General features: G+C 34.2%; 1 protein-coding gene and 1 non-coding gene across 4 annotated transcripts in view; both read right to left on the reverse strand.

Moving 5' to 3' along the window:
• Positions 1-18,088, reverse strand: part of LOC149425861 (transcription initiation factor TFIID subunit 6-like) — a 49,788-nt gene extending 31,700 nt beyond the window's left edge. For all 3 annotated transcript variants that reach the window (XM_089641961.1, XM_089641955.1, XM_089641968.1), the window contains exons 1-7: positions 17,783-18,088; positions 17,364-17,652; positions 9,728-9,879; positions 7,329-7,508; positions 4,307-4,476; positions 3,498-3,666; positions 1,739-1,911 (exon numbers count right to left, since the gene is read on the reverse strand). In XM_089641961.1, the coding sequence (XP_089498087.1) occupies positions 1,739-1,911; positions 3,498-3,666; positions 4,307-4,476; positions 7,329-7,508; positions 9,728-9,879; positions 17,364-17,652; positions 17,783-18,019 (1,370 nt within the window). In that variant the 5' untranslated portion in view covers positions 18,020-18,088. The remainder of the gene's footprint in view (positions 1-1,738; positions 1,912-3,497; positions 3,667-4,306; positions 4,477-7,328; positions 7,509-9,727; positions 9,880-17,363; positions 17,653-17,782) is intronic.
• Positions 8,856-8,929, reverse strand: TRNAT-AGU (transfer RNA threonine (anticodon AGU)). The gene has a single exon. It is a non-coding gene; the product is annotated as a tRNA-Thr (tRNA).
• Positions 18,089-20,310: the final 2,222 nt, after the last annotated feature.

Below are 20,310 nucleotides of genomic sequence, written 5' to 3' on the forward strand. Positions count from 1 at the left end.
GAAGTCAGCAAATAATTATGAAGTTTCTGCTTCATATGAAAAAATCTACATTCGGCTAACTCAAACATTTTGACAATCTTTAATAGTTATATTGGGATTTAAATCTCTTTTAATGTTTATATTTTCAGTTAATACTTCTCCACTTTTGATGCTGCTTTTGCTTTTCTAGGTTGGACAAAAATGATGCAGTAGAAGGAGGAGAAGAAAGATGCATCGTCGACTTTTCTTCTTTTTTATTAACCCCTTAATGCTTTTTAACTAGTCACGCTCGCCCGCTAAATGCGTTCCAATTTCTGTTCGCCCGAGTGACGCTTGCCGGTTTCGACTTGCAGCGATCTATTTTTAACACGAGTAACGCTCGTGAAAATTAGCGATGTATTTTACTCAGTTTGAATTTGCCTGCAGTTGAGATCGGTCGTGTTTTTGAGCTGCTTATTTCGTTAATGAAAAACCTGATTTTAAAAAAATAATTTTATTAAAAAACCCTAGCATTGAGTGGTTAACCAACTGCAATCCATATCTGATCTCTTGGTTGAGGATTTGGAAACCTTATTGTCAAGTCAGAGCAAATAGTTGGCCTAATGTCGAAAATATTATTTGAATGTAGCCCTTCAAACTGCAGTCTGTTTTGCTGTACCGAGGGTTCAAATCCTTTTGATAGAAGAAAACCTTAAAACAATATAAATTGACTTAGTGTTGTTATAAATTATCTTTTATTTTTATTTTGTTTATTTAGGAAAACCAACAGATTTATCTATCTTCATAATAGATATTTATTATAAGTATACATAATACACAGCGCCCTTGAGGTAATTTCTCACGAAAACGGCGCTATATAAATTAGCCAAATATTATTATTATAATATAAGGGTATACAATTTGTATAAATGTACGAAAGTAGATATTTTAATACATAAGATAACATATTATATTGATAACCTTACAAGAAAAACCTAAATTCATTTTGATAACTTTATAAGAGAAATATCATTAAAATTCGATTGAAATTTTTAAATATGTATTCATTTGATAAAAAGTATAAAATATACATATATGAGTTACATTATAATATAATAATAAAATAAAATAATATTATCTCACAGGTTGAGAATTACCGGCAATAATGGTCTGCGCGCCAAAATCCACATTGCTAGTATTTTCATCCACCGAGATAAAAAGTGTATTTATCAAGTGCCAAATAACTAACCACGGACGCTGCTCTTCAACTCTTACTACGTGTAGATGTTAAATGCATAGCGACTTTTGTTAATTACATGTCACATGGAGACTTTTTACAACTCATTGGTTGTTTTCAATAATTGTCAACAAATGTAAGAGATCGTAGATTTAAATTCGCTTATATTTAAACGACCGTGGTAACCCTATACGAACCCTATGAAAACTAATAGAGGTGGGCGTTGCCCATTTAAAATTCGAAAGATGGTATGCTGAGCCTTAAGGTCATAATGACTTTAAATATAATATTTTGTAAAATATAACCCATATTTTTTATATCACAATAAAAAAATATATTATTTATTACGCATAACAACATTGCATACATCCGGTGGTCACAGACCAGCCATTCTCAACCCACGGCCGGCAGGCCGCATACGGTCAAACTAATCAAATAAAATTTACTTGCACACAACGGGAACTCGCAACGTACGGAGTACATAATAATAGACAAATAAGGGGTACCGCTTGAACCAAAATAAATAAATATCAAGTTTTTTACCTGTAATCATCGATATTGTCGGGAGGATTTCTCAAGGTCTTCAGTACGGGAGCCAGAACTTTGACCAGGAGATGTTTGATGTGTCCAGCGGCTAATCTGTCTGCGTTTGTTGGTGCATCGATGTTGGCCTCTATCCTCTCCCCGATCCATTTCACGCGGGGAATTATGAATACCTGACAAATTAGTAGTCAAGTTAATTATGAGATGAATGGTGGTCAAGTCAGTATGCACCTACTATCATGAATATTTATTTATCATTTTTATGTATCAGCACATAACCGGCAGACCTTAACCCCTAAGGGCTGGACCCTTGCATCTGCAGTGTTGAAGAATTGTACCCATGCACAGTATGAAACGCTGCAATTGCAGTGTCAACCTTATATGTTCATTTTGCCTTCGGATATTACCTCTACTGGGTTAGTTAGTTGGGTAACATAAATATAATTTTTTTTTTACAAAAATTAAAATGTCACTTTATCAAGAATGGTATTGTCCAAATTTTGGCTTTAACCCTAGATAACTAATCGCTCGTCGAGGCGACGACGCGCTACTCGGCGAAATTCGAAATCACCTCCTTCCCCGCTCACTGACCTTGACTCTTTCATTACCTTCCTAATTTGAGTAAACAGTGCTGCACAAGACGCGATTGCGGCCACAAGCATACTAGGACGTACGTGCCCTATGACCATCTCGTCGTCCGCTGGACGAAAGTTTAGTTACAACAACAATTTTTATTTTTAAGGTACGTACATTCGTATATTCTTATATTTATTGTTAATGTTGGCGAATCTTCTACAGTAGAAGCTCCAGTTCCATCTATGTCAAATGTGCCTAAAATTTGCTACCTGTGTCCATCCAAGGCCCGGAGGATGACCAAACACCGTTGCACCAGATGTAGAAAGGCTATTTGTGGTCCACATAATGTTGACATGTGTGCTCACTGTGTAGACTTATATTTTGATATTAATTTATACTTAATTTGTTCATTATAAACCTTACTTTTGTGCCATGTAACAAGTTCCTATCTTAATTAGATATTTTTGATTTATTTCTAGTGTTTTATTGCGTAGTCCACTCGACGAAAGTGTAGTTACAATGAAACAATGAAAACAGTTTAGTTATCTAGGGTTAACAAGAATATCTTTTTATTTATTGAAGTTTTTTGCCGGCGGCCTACGGGTTAACCAGCGATTCTTGAGCTTATTTAGAGTAAAAAATATAGGTGTCATTTTACATGTCGCCACTGATCGTAGTGCTACACGTCGTAACGGATAAAGCCACATTACGCTACTTTATGCGTGCATAAATTGGGCGTGACATGTACGTATCATATGTTGGAGTGACACACTACACTATAATCTTCCCCAGGAGATGGTGTCAGATCAATTGGGGTACTGCTGCGGAATTTCATTTCTTTGTGTGGGAGCTAAAACTTTGACAGACGCGTAATTACGACGCTCCAGAAATTGTTCTGACCCCTTTTCCTGCCGTATGTCAAATATAGCCTGGCTAACAGATCACAGCGCATATCATCGCCACGTCCACACTTATAGCACATCATCTTTTCAGATGTGACAGGTCTGTATGGGATTGTATGGTGAGGAATATGGAATTATATAAAACGCTTTGAACTTAACGTGTAATCTGTCACCCCCTTGATGTGTACATGCTTCCTAACTACTATACGGTGCTGCTGGAACGAGATGGAGTGCGAGATAAATGCGCTAGATTGTACTTGTATAGTTACAAATTAGCATACTTTGATAACTTCAGGTCCCAATTCAGAGAGTCCATGAATGGCTCCGTATAAAGAGGCTAAAGGAGCTCGCTCATTCTGCTGCAGGAGTTTCTCAGCAGAGGTCAGATCTTTTGCAGCTGAGCCCTCAATTACTGGCGCTGGCGGGGGATTGAGAGCTCTGCTAAATAGCCTGTGAATAAACAAATAAAATTAACATTAATAACTGTAATGAATGTGCGAATGAAGTCTTGCATGAGAGAAACAACATGAAAACGGGACAACTGTAGGTATACAAAGAGTTTACATGGTTGTCTGGTCTCTCTTTATTATCACCTGTCATCTGAGATAGTACATTGTGTTAAGAGGAACGGCAGCGCGGCCTCTTTCATACAAAACTTAAATTTGGATTTGACACTCGACCAAACTAAATAACATTTTTTAAAATTAAAATGTGTAGCAATTATCTAGAATAAAGTGCCTTTAAAGAAATCAGTTTCTCTTGATTTTATTATTATTATTATTCATTATTTGTGAGTTAATGATAATTATTATTTTTTTTAATTGCCCTACGTAAATATAATGAAATGAAATATAAATAATTATTAAAAAAGCATTTGGGCTTGAATTTAAATTACAAATTAACTATTTACGTTGGAACACAAAATTTGTAATATATAAATTTAAAATTTCGATCCAAAACATGGTTTTTTAAGATGTTTACAAATCAGCTATCAAGTTGTGCATCACATTGTTAAACTAATTAAGAAATTATTACATATAGTTGTGCATCACATTGTTTAACTAATTAAGAAATTATTACATATATTTACCTTGTGACTCTTGTTTGTACATTATTAGTTGAAGTATTGAAGTTCTTGCAAATCTGAGCCATAAGACGGGAGGCAAAATCTCTCAGAGCCCAATGGTTGTCCATCTCTGGTCTCATGCACAGCTGGCGGGATACTATGCAGGTTGACACCGACGGTATCAACTCGTGAAGCTGTTGCGGAAACAAACAAAGGATTAGAATTGGTGTTTCCTTCATTTATTTATGCAAGATAATATGTATAAAACTCTTTGATAATATGTAAAAAAATAATTCATGAATTATTGTGGAAAAATTTAAAGACATAGACAAATGTGTCTTAGCTTTTGATAGTTCAATGTATATTCCAAAACTCCATAGATCACGGACTATGTACTAAGAAATCCCGAAACTTTCTATATTCCTTTCCAAGGAACAAACCTAACCTTCTCCCATCCTGTTGTTTGAATGTGTCAATATATATATACTATACAAAAATAAAATAATGGAATGTGAATGTGTGTCGACTATACAGGGTGTATCGGCAAGTACCTGACAAACTTTAACCAGCTATTCCTCAGCACATTTGGAGTAAAAAATGTTATGGGTGCTTTGGTGTCCGGTAACATTTTTTTTCCATTAAAAACAAAAAATAAATAAAAAAATCCACACTCCGTCACTGTCATTTGCATTGTTTCTCGTTTTCAAAAGCTGTTATTAGCAAGTGTGTCAAAAAGTGTCCTCGCTCTTTCATACACACTAAATAATAATAGTTAAAAATGAGACAAATGGTGCCGCGCCATTTCGTTGTGATTGTAAAAGCGCGCCAACGTAGGTACGTACGTACATTATTCAACGAAAATTGAACAAAATATTGCCAGACGGGTTTTCAAACTTTGACAAAGGATAAAACATTGGTGACATGTGGTGAAAATATGTGTACGAGACAATATACCGTCCGTACAATAACTGTAGATACGAAGGTAGCTGGGTACACTTTTCAGCGTTTTCAGTCTTGGTAGATGCTGTAGAGGCTTGTAGTGGAGTTTAAAGCCACGATCAGAGAGGAATTTATTTCCAGATCTGAGCTGACGAAAAGAATTTATTACTGGCAAAAAACTGAATTTACTACTGAATAAAAACACTTGAAAATAATTCTTGAGACTTTGGAGACTTGGAGATGGTTTTTCAGGAGAGAGGATTCCCTTTCAGAGGTGGTTGTTGAACTGACTTTGTATGGAATTCGGTTCTCTATTTATAGAACGTTTTCAAATCGAACCCTCTCGGAGGCGTTCTATCCTCTTTCGTGAGGAGTAAAGTGGTTAGGTATTTTTCCTCTCTGCAATTATCTTGTTGAGAGGAAAGTTATATTTTAATATGATACCTTTAACCAAGTCAGTTCAGTCTACCAAAACCATCTCCCCCAGTCTCGTTTATTTATTGTTTAATAAATTATACAAATTTTCATATTGGGTTTGAAGTTAAATATCTTTGGTTTGAACATTTCCCAAAGAGTAACAAACATATTTAGGTATGATTTTTTATGTCATTATATTAGCATATAATTATTTCTTCGTGTTGATATTTATTCCGGGGTTGAATCTTCCATCATTTTCTTGTAAATTGAGCTTGATGTTATCACAATTAGTTGCATTATTTATCAATGTTTGATAAGAATCCTAAAGAGATATGCCGTGCTGTGATTGGTCGAAAGTTCGGCGGCCATCATGGAATTTCTTCCGGGTGGTAGAGAGGGGGGTCGACGTAAATACTGAGTTGCTTCCTAGGCGGAGGTCACTTCGTAGGTTGGCGGCTCCGAGGGAGGTGGTTGATGGTTATTTTTAGATGTGTTTCAGGTTCTGCTATTATATTGCTATGTAATTATCTTGATTAATCACATATAATACATCATTTGATTGAGTTATTTTGATGTAAAGATTTCCAAATGTGTCGGCGATACGGTATCAAGCGGTTTCGGGGTTGGGGGTTCTTGTGATTTTTGCGTAAATATGAATATTCTTGAAATATTCTGGAGGTCTGGATACGTATGATACAATATGAATAGTAAATTTTTTATTAAAAAAAAATGTTACCGGACAGCAAAGTGCCTATAACATTTTTTACTCCAAATGTGCTAAGGAATAGCTGGTTAAAGTTTGTCGGGTATGTGCCGATACACCCTGTATACTACACAAAAAAAAAACAATAAAACATTTATTATTATATAACATCACTGTAGCGGCAAGATTCCGGACATTTAGCGATGGCCCCAAGATCTTTACAAAACTTCTCGAAAATCTTATTTTCACTCAGCTGAAACCTATTTTTGACTGTTGTTAATTTTACAAACAGTCATTTGTTTTGTCATAGAACCAGTCGAGACATGTTAAATTTAAAGATTTATAAATTTTATTCCTCAATCCAACTTTTTATCGAGTATAATGTCTTAAAGATTTGTCAACTCCATTTAAAATAAACACTTTTCTTGTACAAATAAAATAAAATAAATCTTACAAAACAATCACACCACCAGAAATATAACCAAACAACACTACAATGTACCTAAACCTCAGCACAAAGATAATTCACCAACCTAGCTCCCAAAACCTTCAACTTTCTCCCTGATATCCTATAAAAAGAAACTCAACTCCATACTTTCAAAACAAAATAACTCTTTGGATCCGAACTTCTGCAATACATTTCAATTACAACACCCATACATTCTACCTATACTTAACCCCCTAATCTCCATCCATACATCTCTCACATTCCTCAATTGACTTAATTAAATAAAAAATTAAAATATATTACTTATCAATGTTTTATTAATTATTAACTTATTAATAATTATTTGTCAAATAAAATATTACCTAAATCAGAATTGTATAATTTACCAACTATTATGTATATTATGAAAATCTTCAATCTGTAAACTTCACCCGCCATAACAAAGGGGCATCCCTACATTCCTAGCATGGCGGTTGAAATAACATTAAAAATGTATCTTCCAATGTAAGTTTTCTTTGAAATAAAAAAAGAAAACTTACATATTTTTCCAGGTACAACGTCTGATTGTCGAGCAGTGCCTTCACCATCCTCATTAGGTAAATGAGGAGTGCGAGGTTATTCTGCACCACATTGACTTTCACCCCCTCAGAGATGAAGGTGCACATCCTCGGCAGCATCTCGTGGAGGCCAGGATCGCAGGCCAGGGATTGCAGGGCTTCCTGAAATAAAATGGTACAACAAGTTGGAAACGTCCGAGGAAGACATGGCACCGTTAAGTGAATCAAACACATCCTCTCTGCCGACGCGTGTGGGGTTAGTTGGTTTATCTGAATAGTCAGGTTCTTTCAACCTTCTGCCATTATTTTGGGGTGCGTAAAGCTCTGGTTCTGACAAAAAACATTTATGATCAGTGCATAAGTATGAAATTGATACCAAAAAAAGAATAATAGAAGATGTATAAACAGTTTTCCTTATCAAACCGAAAATAGTATGAAGGTGTAAAAACAAATGTCACCACAGACATAGGAATTAATAGACGAGAAGATAATGGCGAGGGGTAAAATCAACTGTTGAAGAACGAAGGGAGTGAAGCTGACTGTGATTCGTCAATAAATCAATCTGACAGTAAATAGGCATCTCGCATTATAATATCACCATTTACTTCTTAAAAGTAAAATCTGCTTTTGAATGAATAGACATTTTTACATGGGAGCGCAAATTACTCGCCACGTTATGAACAAATTTGCCAAAAAAATTCGGTTCTATGTTCAGAGTCGAATATTTCGTTTAAGTATTTAGTAAAGACACTTTTATAAATGTTCATAATTTACTTCCCAGCAACCAACCAGCTTTGTGTTTCGCGTCCAGACGTTTCTCGATGTGATAGTAACAACTGATTCATATTATACGATGTGAATATGCTTAAAATAAAGTAAAATAATGCTTATATATGGAATGTAATACGACAATTGGGTTTATTCTCTTTTTCACATCTATTTTTACAAGTTTTCATAGTACAAGTCAACATTTTGCCGTGTTATTTCGTAAAATGAACCGATGATGCCTCGACCATAGTTTGCACAAGAATGATGACGTCACGTTTTCAAATTTCACTTGAGGCCATACGCGAGCACAGCCGGCTCCAATGGAACCGGTATGGGGAGTGGGGATAATACGTTTTTAATCACTTAGGGCAGGTCTACTAATATTCATATGTCTATGAATGTCACCTATTTAGAATGGTGTCAAGAAAATAATAGGATAAAGTTAGTAGGTGGAAAATGAAGAAAATAATGGACTACTTTCAAATAATTGAATAAAATTTCTTGAATCACGTACTCATAATTTTTTTACATTTCATAAAATTCAATAATAAGAAATTATTTTTTATTATAACATCTATATATCTATGAATGTTGTTTGAATAGATTGAGTCGAACACGTTGCTTTACAATATTTAAAGAAAAAAACATTACACCATAAAAACAAAAACAAAATTTTGATTAAAAATAAAAAAAACAAATTGGGAAAAATATATTCAAGGAAGATTTAATGTAATTCCTCCTAGGCCCCGACGAGATTCGAACTCATGATCTCCTGTTTACTAGACAGGCGCTTTAACCAACTAAGCCACGGCGCCCACAAGAGCAGGTGTCTAAATATTACAATGGACGTTATTTAATCACTTTGATAACACATGTATTTCAGTATTAATTATTAATCTGATACTGTGTGCTGCATTGTATGTTAGTATATATACATATCTGTATTTTGTAGGTTTATATTTCATGATTGTATTGTTGCATGCATGTAAACATAATATTTATTGTGGTTAGATTGTAAAAGATAAAAGAATATGCCATGATTACGTTATAGTTGTGCATCGGAATTTTTTTTACTCAATATTGCAAATGTTCAAAAAATATTTTGTACAACAAAAATTTGGCAAACTAAAGCAACGTTAAGCTTTAAAGTGTACTCCTGTATAAGATTTAGTTGGGTAGTTTGGGGAGGCTGTGCCTGAAAAATCTTCGTAAAAAAAAATGAAACTTTCAACAAAAAATATATTTTCAGCTACAACATCAATAATGTCGAATTTTTTAACCATACCAATCTAGCTCAAAAAAGTCAAGAGCTGTCCCTGGTTGGGACCCTTACAAAAGAGTTTTGCATACAATATTCATATATAATTATCCCACAGCAATGCCTTTCCCGCTATTCAAGTTGGACCAGCATAAAAGTTAGAACTACCTTTCCCGTAGGACGTTTGTTTTAATTTATAAAAATTTTTTATTGCATTTAATTAAACTGTTCATAAATCCAATACTAAATTGATTTTTCATTGATGGGATTGTTATCGCTTTTAAAGAAATTCATTTCAAAGAGTATCGATGTTTAGGACAATACCAGAATTATAGAATAATTGTAAGCAACATACCGCTCTTCTGGCTTCATCGGAGCCGACACAAGCTTCAGTAATTTCTTTGTAATAGAGTTGCTGCTCCACACTCAGTTCGTGCGTGGCCAGCTGCTTGACGTGGACAGTTTCAACGTTGCGGAGTTTGTGCATCTTACCACTTCCTGGTTTACCTGTAAAAACAATAATTGATATTTCTACCTATCAGAATGTAAAAGCAAAACTAGTTCACAAAATAAACAGTTATTAATTTAAAACCAATAACTTTTCCCAAAAGCCATCAGATTGACAAACTGAATACATACGTAGTTGTTAAACAGTTATTAATTTACATAATATGAAGTATAATTATTAGCCTGAAATACCCATATAAATTGAAAATATCTCCCCGAGTAAAAACAAATGACGCCGATGGGCGGCGGTGGCATTTATTTCCCGTCTGTGACATTTATTTTTAGAGATATTTTCAATTTGTATGGGTATTTCGCGAATAATTATTGCTTATAATAATTTGTTATCCTTTGTGCTCGCATAAAAAATCTTGTCTTATAAACTTTAGTTTATCATTAAAAATAAGTTATTAAGTAATTAACACCCCTTTTAGAGGCCTTTTACATGTGAATAGTAAAAATTATTTATTAACACACTTCGGGAAAGGTAGTCTACCCGTTTGGTCGATTAATGCTTAACGGCGGGAAGGGAAGTTCTACCTTTTGCGTCGGCCTCATTTCAATGGCAGAAAAGACGGAATTATGTTTTTATATGAATATTATAAACCAATATCTTTGTAAAGGTCCCAACTATATGTACATAATTATCGAATCGCAACGCAAGTCTTCTATTTATATTTATCTTCGTGCCTTTCGTTTGCATCGGTATTTCACTAAAAGGAGAGTATATTATTTGTTATTATAAATTCAATTCCTGGAATTAGGGTTATGAATATTATATACAAATATCTTTGTAAAGGTCCCAACTATATGTACATAATTATCGAATCGCAACGCAAGTCTTCTATTTATATTTATCTTCGTGCCTTTCGTTTGCATCGGTATTTCAACAAAAGGAGAGTATATTATTTGTTATTATAAATTCAATTCCTAGAATTAGGGTTTTTATGACCGTGAAACCCGATTTGGATCTCTATCTCTTTTTGCACCCACTCAACTACAATTTGCAAACGAGCGAGAGATGTCGGGCGTATTTAAAGAAAGCAGGTATGGGCAAATACCGATAGGGGGACTTTTATAGCTTGGGTATGCTGAGTTACTATGTAGAAATTTTTATTAAAATATAAGACAGTGATTTAAAACAAATCAAAGAAATTCACGTGGGACCTTGAGACAGCGTAGCGCCAGCCAAAAAAATACCCTATGAAATGTGTTAATACAGTAAATATTTATTATAGATAGCCAGAGATGTGCAAAATGGGTACCCAAAACCATTTGAAATGCAAAATGGAAATGGGTCAAAACTTTTCCATTTGAAAATGCAAAATGCAAAATTTTAGAAAAGCATTTCAAATGGAAAATGCAAAATACCTATTTTCAAAATGCATTGAAAATTCAAAATGGTTTCTCAGGTCAAACAATCAAAATAAATATAATTTTTAAACAATTTTGTCATTTAATAATGGACATCAATGTAGAACAAACATATTACATGATGGTAAATCCAAAAACACCACGACTACAGATTATGAAACCACAAAAAATTTGCGCGGGACTAATGTTGCCAACGTAAAAACATAGAAACTGCTATCTAACATTTAATATTACAGCGTCATGGCCCCATGTTCAGTATTTTTTGTAATGGTATCACTCAATTGCCAGGGCTCCTACCAGGGAGCAAGGTTGAGGACCGACTGATATTTGGGGCTTATGAAAAAAAGATGAGTGGAGAAAGTAGGAAAAATGTTGCAAAAAAGCATTTAAAATGGAAAATGCATTGAGAAAAGTATTTAAAATGTAAAATGGTTTTTAGAAAAGCATTTAAAATGCAAAATGGAAAATACCCATTTTGCATTTCCATTTGAAATGGATTTATTTGAAATAAAGCACATCTCTGTATATAGCTATATATAAACTGCCTCAATAACAATCTTTTGCGTTTGTTAAGTGACAAATTAAAGATGTCCACTGACTTGGTGGTATAATTATTTTGCTCCATAAGTATTCTGGACAGTGAGGAATATAATACACAGTTAAAACACAGCCGGTGCCAGATTTGTGCGGAACTGAGTAATCTGAAAGTATGTTGCATGTTATATACTGATGACGCGGTGCTGATTTCTAACAGTATGGAAGATCTACAGACTCTTGTCTAGGATGAACGAAGTATGTAAGAAGAACGAATTAATGACGAATAATACCCCTTGCATTGATTGGATGAATAAGGACTCTTATAATAACTTAAGCCTACCAGAAAATGCCCGCGAAATAATAGATATGACGAACTTACTCTCTCTACATCAAGTCAATCAAGCCTACAATACCAATAATCGGCTGCTGGATTTAGTATTCTGCAGTGATACCTCAGTCCATATTGTTAAATCAGTTGACGAGCGTCTCCCCCTAGACTGCCATCACCCCGCCCTAAGCATAACCATCACTACTAATAACTCACCAGATGACACAACTGTTCTTCCTAACCTAACTTATAATTTCTCCAAAGCTGACTATTCTAACATCAATCAATATCTTGCAAATGAAGACTGGTCATTTCTTCACCATAATAATACCATTAACTATAATCTTGAATTATTTTACAAAATTATTAATAAGGCCATTGAAAGCTTTGTACCACTTTCACACTTCAAGGAAGCGAAGTTCCCAAAATGGTTCAGTGGCGAGCTAATTAACCTAGTTATCTGTAAAAAAATTGCACACAAAAACTTTAAAGAATCGAACTCTCTTATCGACTACAAGATATTTCACAACTATAGAACTCAATGTAAAAAACTATCAAGAAATTCATATTTCAATTATATAAATGGAATTGAAAACTCTTTACCTTCTAATATTCAAAACATTTTCACTCACGTTAACTCTCTTAGAAAAAATAAACAAGGTTTACCCCTTTCAATGCACTTCAAAGAAAAGAGTAGTACTGACATGAATGTAAAAGTTAACTATTTTGCTGATTATTTTAAAAGCGTCTATGACGAAGATATCCCAGACAATTATATACCACCTTCGTCGCTTAACGAGAGCATACATATCCCTGCCATACACATCAACATAAACGACGTTATAAGTAAAATCAAATCCTTAGACAAAAACAAAAAGGCTGGACCTGATAATGTACATCCCAATATCCTGATAAATTGCATTACTTCACTGGCTGAGCCGATTTTTCTATTGTTTAATCAATCCCTTGACACAGGGTGCTTCCCTGATATTTGGAAACGTTGTTATCTAACTCCTATATTTAAAAAGGGTAATAAAAGTGATGTTACTAACTTTTATTTTTTTATTTTATTTATTAGATACAAATAATTACATACATATTAAGGAAGCTTTGGCTGTCCAACTAGGAAATTTTCCCGTTTTAGGACAGCCAAATTGCCTGGTTTAGTTAACTATAGAGCAATATGTAAGCTATCTGTAATTCCTAAACTTTTTGAAAAACTATTACTTGATAAAATTTCACCATGTATTAACCATCTCATTGTTCAGAATCAACACGGATTTTTGTCGGGTAGATCAACTCTGACAAATCTCTCGTTATATGAAAACTATATATCAAACGCATTAGCTAACAGAACTCAAGTCGATTCCATATATACGGACTTTATCAAGGCCTTTGACAAAGTATGCCATAAAATTCTCCTGATCAAACTACGTAAGCTCGGTATTGACGGAAAACTTTTACAATGGTTTGCTAGCTATCTAACTGATAGAGTTTTACTTGTAAAAATCAATTTGTTCATTTCCAATCAATTTATAGCTACCAGTGGTGTACCACAGGCAGACGCGGCCCGTGACTGTAATTACCAGCAGTGCATTTCACTTTTAAAATGTACCTAGTCTGTAATTTAGGTGGAGCAAATTAATGAATGGGAACACCTACTGCAATTCATTCTATCTTCTAAGTTATATTTGTAAAATAACTGATTAAATAATACAAAATTATCTTGAAAATAAAGGACACTCAATTCATCGTTGAAAATATAGCGAAACCGTTTAATTTCACCGCGAAAGAGTTCCAATGTGTTAATGTTGTTGCGTTAACATTGAACATTAGTATTTCTAAGCGAATCCATTCCAAACGCATTGGATTACGCATGATCAAAGTGATGCAAAATTCACTCGCCGTCAAAGCACTTCGATAATGCACGGATGGGTTATGTATCTGCACTGCTCTAACACGTAATTTGACGTTAAGAGTGTAATCTGTCTCGCTCATGTCACCGTTTCGGCTACTTCGGGCTGTCTCGATACCGCCCGATGATGTTTTAGTAGTATGGTAAAAGTTGGTTCTGTGCATATCGGGGTATGCACGACCGCTTGCTCTTGCGCGGGATTTTTTTACTAGAAGATAGCTCAAATAATGACCTGACTTGAATTACGAATTTCTTACATCGATCACTGGGGCACAGATGTCGTGGTAATTTGTTATGTGGAGATTGAAGACAAGCAGTGCAATGCACAAATGCACGTACCAAGGAACCGCCTCTGACCACAGGGGTCTCATTTAGGCCCAATATTATTTTTACTGTTCATAAATGATATTGTAAATATATTTGATGAAGATATTAATACGTTACTTTTCGCAGATGATTTAAAAATATTTAAAATAATCAAAAGCGCTGAAGATTGTATCTGTCTACAAAATAATTTGAACAGGTTAATTAATTGGTGTTCTCTTAACAAACTTCATCTGAACATAAATAAGTGTTATTCAATTAAATTTTACAGAATAAATCAACCAATTATTCATTCATATAAACTCAATAACTCAATCCTTACCTCTGTCGAAGAAATTAATGACCTGGGGATAACTTTCGACTCTAAATTAAACTTTATATCGCATATAAATAATATTAATAATAAAGGAATGAAAATGCTAGGCTTCATTCTTCGAAATTCCAGAGGTTTCAAGAATATTTCAACATTAAAAATTTTGTATACATCCCTGGTTCGTAGTCAAGTCGAATATAACTCCTCAATATGGTCCCCCCACTACAAATTACATTCAGATTCAATCGAAAAAATTCAACATAAATTCCTAAGACACATTAATTTTAAACTCGGTATTCCCATTGAAAATATAAATTATAATTACTTGATGAAAAATCTAAATTTATTAAAACTCTCAGATCGAAGAATTATATCCGACTTAATATTTATGTTCAAAATTGTAAATGGTAGTATAGACAGTCCTGATTTAATTAACCTCATTGAATTTCATATACCCACGAGAGCTACTCGTTAAAAATAAAATAAAAATAAAATTTTAAAATTTTGTTTAAATGCAACAATATCAGGACTGAGTATTCCAAACACTCGCTTGTACCTGGGTTGCATGAAGTTAGTAATAGATATTCAGATGTGGCAGATCTATTTAACTGCACTCAAGGTAGGTACAAGAGGGCTATGCTATCAAATCTTTTCAATCAATATTAATTTAATCTAATTCAACCTTATTTGCACTATAGAAACTTATGTACTTGTATCTCTTGTTTACTTACTTACTTACTCTCTAATGTCATTTCACAATCAAATGCCACATATATTTGTAATTCTTTTTTTTAAATATTTCTACGATTTTAACTGTGACATGTTATCATTGTTTATGGTATATTTATACCGTTGATATTAAATAAATGAATGTAAGTAAGTCTAAAGGGTGTTTGAAAGAGAGAGTACGAAAACAGTGTGCAACAGAGCAATATATGAATAGTGAATACTTGGAACAGGTGAATGAGTTTGTGTATTTGGTAAGTATGTTTATGAGAGATGGGAAGGCTGATGCATAGTGAAATTGAAAGAAGGGTAAATTCATTTATGAAGGACTAAACGCAGTTGATGATAACAAATTATTATAAGCAATAATTAGTCACCCGAAATATCCATACAAATTGAAAATTTCTCCCAAGTAAAAATACATGTCGCCGACGGGAAATGAACCCGCACCTTCTGATGTCCGGTCAGGTGCTCTGGACCACTGAGCTACGTCGGCTTATTTCCAACACGCCAAATAATTCAATATGTACTAGTACTTCAATCAACAATTACTGCTTATTTTTTTTTCCACCTGTAAACAACCAACTTTATTTGCAGTTGATGATAACAAAAAATTGCCCAAAGAAGCTAAGCTAACAGTCGACAATGGAGTGCTGGTACCTACCGTGATGTATGGCAGTGAGGCATGTAACTGGCAGAGGTAGGATAAAAGTAGACTGAATGTCTGAGGCGTATGTGTGGTAAAACTATGTAGATCCATGAGATACCCAAATAATAATAATATTTGTATGATTTTCATAGCACCGTTTTTGTGCAAAATCACCTCAAGGGCGCTGTACAAGTATATAATACATTTCTACTATGATCTATGTTATTACTAACTATATTTGGATATAATATACAGTACAATACTTACCCGGTAGGTAACATGAGATTAACACTTAATTAATATTAACTAATTTTTTATTAGCGAAATTTAGATACAGGATTTAGGACATAATTGGATATAACTGGACTTTTTCTCAGGAATGGTATATTTAATTTAAGGATATGACAGCTTAAAAAGGTAAGTTTTTAGTTTAGATCTGAATTCTGTTGGACTTGTTATGGATCTTAGTTCTGGAGGGAGTTTATTCCAAGCCTTAGGCCCAGATACTCCGAAAGCGCGATCATCAAACTTAGTATTTGGCTTATGCAGTATGCAAGGCTGATGTAAGAGTAATGAGTAAGATTAAGAAAAGGACGCTCAGATAGTTATGACGTCTAAAGCGAATGAACGAAGAAAGGAGCGTAAGGAGAATACATGAGGCAAATGTGAATGATAGAAGTCGGGGACGCCCGAGGAAGACATGGCACGATCAAGTGAACCAGATACTGGAGTCAGGCTATGTCAAGAGTCAGAATAATAGAAGAGTATACAGGGTTTCCAGGGGAAAAGTGCGCTAACTTCAGGAGGTGATTCTACATAAGTAAAATTTCGAAATTTCAAAATTTTGATGTAGTTTTCAGGAAAAAAAGTTTAATTGTTTGTATGAAGAAAATATTAATCTTCCATGAAAAAATATTTTTGTATGGAAAAAACAACAGAATTTCGAAAAAAGTCACTTTTTTTTAACTTTTACTATCATTTAATAATAGTCATATTTGGCTAATTTGTATAGCGCCTTTTCGTGAAAAATCACCTCAAGGGCGCTGTACAAATATATTTATTAAATAATTCTACCTCCTGAAGTTTGTTCACTTTACCCCCGGTCACCCTGTACATGAGAAATGTATGAACGTGAATGAGACAAGGATTGTGTGCTAAGATGGAGTTGTTTGGCGGTCCGTCCTTTCTGCCTACCCCTTTGGAGAACCTGCGTGATGGTTAGTTAATTAGGCCTACTAGATTAGCTGATTTTGCTGATAAGTAAATTCGTCCCTAGTTTCAGCATTGATAAATGGCATCAAACAATAATATAATGATTTACCTGCAGCATCCTTGTCATTTGTCTTGTTGAGTTTAGAGATGGGGTCCACCGATTCCAGTTTTTGGACTTCTTTACTGAGAGGTGGGGGATTTTCTGGAACAGTTGGCTGTACTCCGTCAACACACAGCCAATGGGCGCGTAATGAGGCTTCTAAAGGAACTTTAGGAGCGGCTCCAGACAGGATTTCATTCAAGTCTAACTCCTTCTCTTCGATAAAATGGAGTTCTCTTCCTCCACCCGATGCAAAACGAAACGGAAGGGAATCCACTTGATAAAATCCATACTGGGGCTGAAAATATAGAAATATCACTTAATTTTACTTTATAGAAAAGTAGTTTGGCAGTGTTTACAACACCCATGTATTGTTTAGAACGTCTCTGAAAATAAACATTACACAAATTAAAGTATATTGATCGAACCTCTATATTCTTAATTTTTAAAGCATGATCCGTGTCATCAGTGGATAGTTTTTGCCTTTTGGAGTGGTGCATGAATTTGGCGGCATCTTGAATTACTGTTTTTAACCTGTATGAAACGTCATCCGCCAAATCTTTCGCGGCTTCGTCAGACAAAAATCCCACTCCGATGCTTTCGGCTATTACTTTCATTGATTCTAGGGAAAGAGAAGTGCCGTACATAAGGTCGGATTCACCCATTTTTACGATTTAACTTGAAAAACAATGAAAAAAGTTTTTGAGTGACACTAGCAAGTATACCATAAATAAACCACTCATTAGATCGATATCTTCGGGCTTTTTGTATGGAAAAAGTTTGCACACTACTTAACCACAGATATCGCCGACGGAGCGGTGATGATAGACAAGGTAGAGAAACTCAAGGCCATTTAAAAAAAACGTGCAACCATAGACGATATAATTGCTCTCAGCAATTCCTTATTTAGCCCAAAAAACTACTTTCAAAATTAAATGTCCTTGGAGCAGAAAAATATCGAAATGTTTCCTGAGGGTAAGGTTCATCTGACCAATCTGACTAAGGGCCCATTCCCACTTTCAAATCGGAGGCGGGTCCCGTTTTAAAATCGAATGCCCTATGGCCCTGTTCACACCTCCGTTTTAAAAACGGATCCGTTTCAAAATCGGATCCTACTCTACGAAAAAAAAAATGTCGATTCAACCAAAACATTTTATTTGCTCATTTTTCGGTAGACGATCGTGCGCCATTGCGCACATGAATTTACGACGATGAAGCTCTTCTTGTCATGTGGTACTTATTAAAAAGTAGGAAAAAAGTGAAAAAAAAATTCTGTTCACCCAATCATAGCTGAAATATTTTTTGTAGGAACTTTCCAAGTGTTAATTGGTGAGTTGAGAAGTAATGAACTAAAGTTCTTTAATTATTTTAGAATGTCAATCACTTCCTTTAACCATCTACTGGAACGGCTTTCACAGAGCAACATATCAAAATACAAAATTTAGAGAGTGCATTATTTGTCCTGAAGAAAGGCTATCGATATTTTTAAGGTAAGCAAACAATAACAACTCAAATATTTTTTATTATGTATTTATTAAACTAATACGCTATTCTGTGCATCGTGCATCTCATTTAATCTCTAAAAAATTTTAAAAAATATATTTTGGAACAAGTTGATAATTAACCAAAATCTTTTCTTTGTTTTCTTCTAGTTTCTCAAAATTCGGCATGAATAAACAGCAAACTTCTCGCCAAGCCGATAATTTTAATGAATTATTTTTACCCTTCTGTAGTTTTATCCCACAGCACAACTCTTTCTTCGACCATTGGGATTAAATGTTCGGGATTTATTTCCTTATCCATTATTATTGTTTTAATTTATTTACTTAATAAAATAACCAAATAGTGGAGGGGTCGGGGTGTGGCGGGGACTCTGCCGGAATGACTAGGCGGCAAGTGTGAAGAGCTCCATACAAAACTATGAGCGAGCGATTTCCGACACGATTTTAAAACGGACGCGCTGCTCTGGCGATCCATCCGACAAAAAATGCCGGATCCGTTATAAAATCGTGTCGGACAAGTGTGAACAGCTCCATACATCCACTACAGCAGCTAGGGCATCCGATTTTAAAACGGGACCCGCCTCCGTTTTTAAAACGGAAGTGGGAACGGGCCCTTAGATAACGAACTTTTGCAGCTCATTTTCTCAAGATGACTTTGTCAGTGAAACTTTTTAATCTGAGACAAAAAACCCAAAATGACTTGAAATTTGAAGTTAGTTAGTTAGGACGGGTTGTTTCGGAGAATTTGAACAATTCATCAAATTTCAACTTTCATTTTCAAGTTCTGTGAAAGATTTTTTCAAGTTCTGTTTTTATTTCAGTTTTGTCAAGCAACTAGCCTACAATGATATAATAACAGAACTTGAATAGGACTTTCACAGAACCCAAAAATGAACGTTGAAATTTGATGAATTGTTCAAATTCTCCGAAACAACCCGTACTTATTATTAGTTAGTTTTAGAAACAAGAAATTTGAATAAATGAAAAACAAAAGATCGCTGAAGAAAATTCGCAAAACATGATTGTGCTTATACACGACAGATAAATTTCGACATTGTTCTGCTTATTTTGAAAAATGGAAAAACTCATAGTTTTTTTTATTTTTTTTTTATTAATATCAATAGCAACATTTGTACATTATGTAGGTTTAAAGTATAATATAAGTATATTTTTTGTATTTTTTTCAGTTACATATTATGTTTGAACTTTTTTTTAATTTCACAAAAATAATAAGATAAAACAGGATAATCATTAATCGATAACATGAATAAGTTGATCGATGTAATAAATAACACTTATACGTTGTGGAGGAAGATATATGACAAGAAGGCGTTGGTATGAAGCACTTTTTAACGATTAAGTCTTTGGCGATTGTTACGAGTAATTAACGTCGGAATAACCTAAAATCTAATTTACTTTAAACTTGAACCTACGTATTTAGTACATTTTAGGTC

Source organism: Hesperophylax consimilis, chromosome 2, assembly GCF_061612785.1.
Source record: "Hesperophylax consimilis isolate HC1 chromosome 2, BYU_Hcon_1.0, whole genome shotgun sequence".
Taxonomy (NCBI): domain Eukaryota; kingdom Metazoa; phylum Arthropoda; class Insecta; order Trichoptera; family Limnephilidae; genus Hesperophylax; species Hesperophylax consimilis.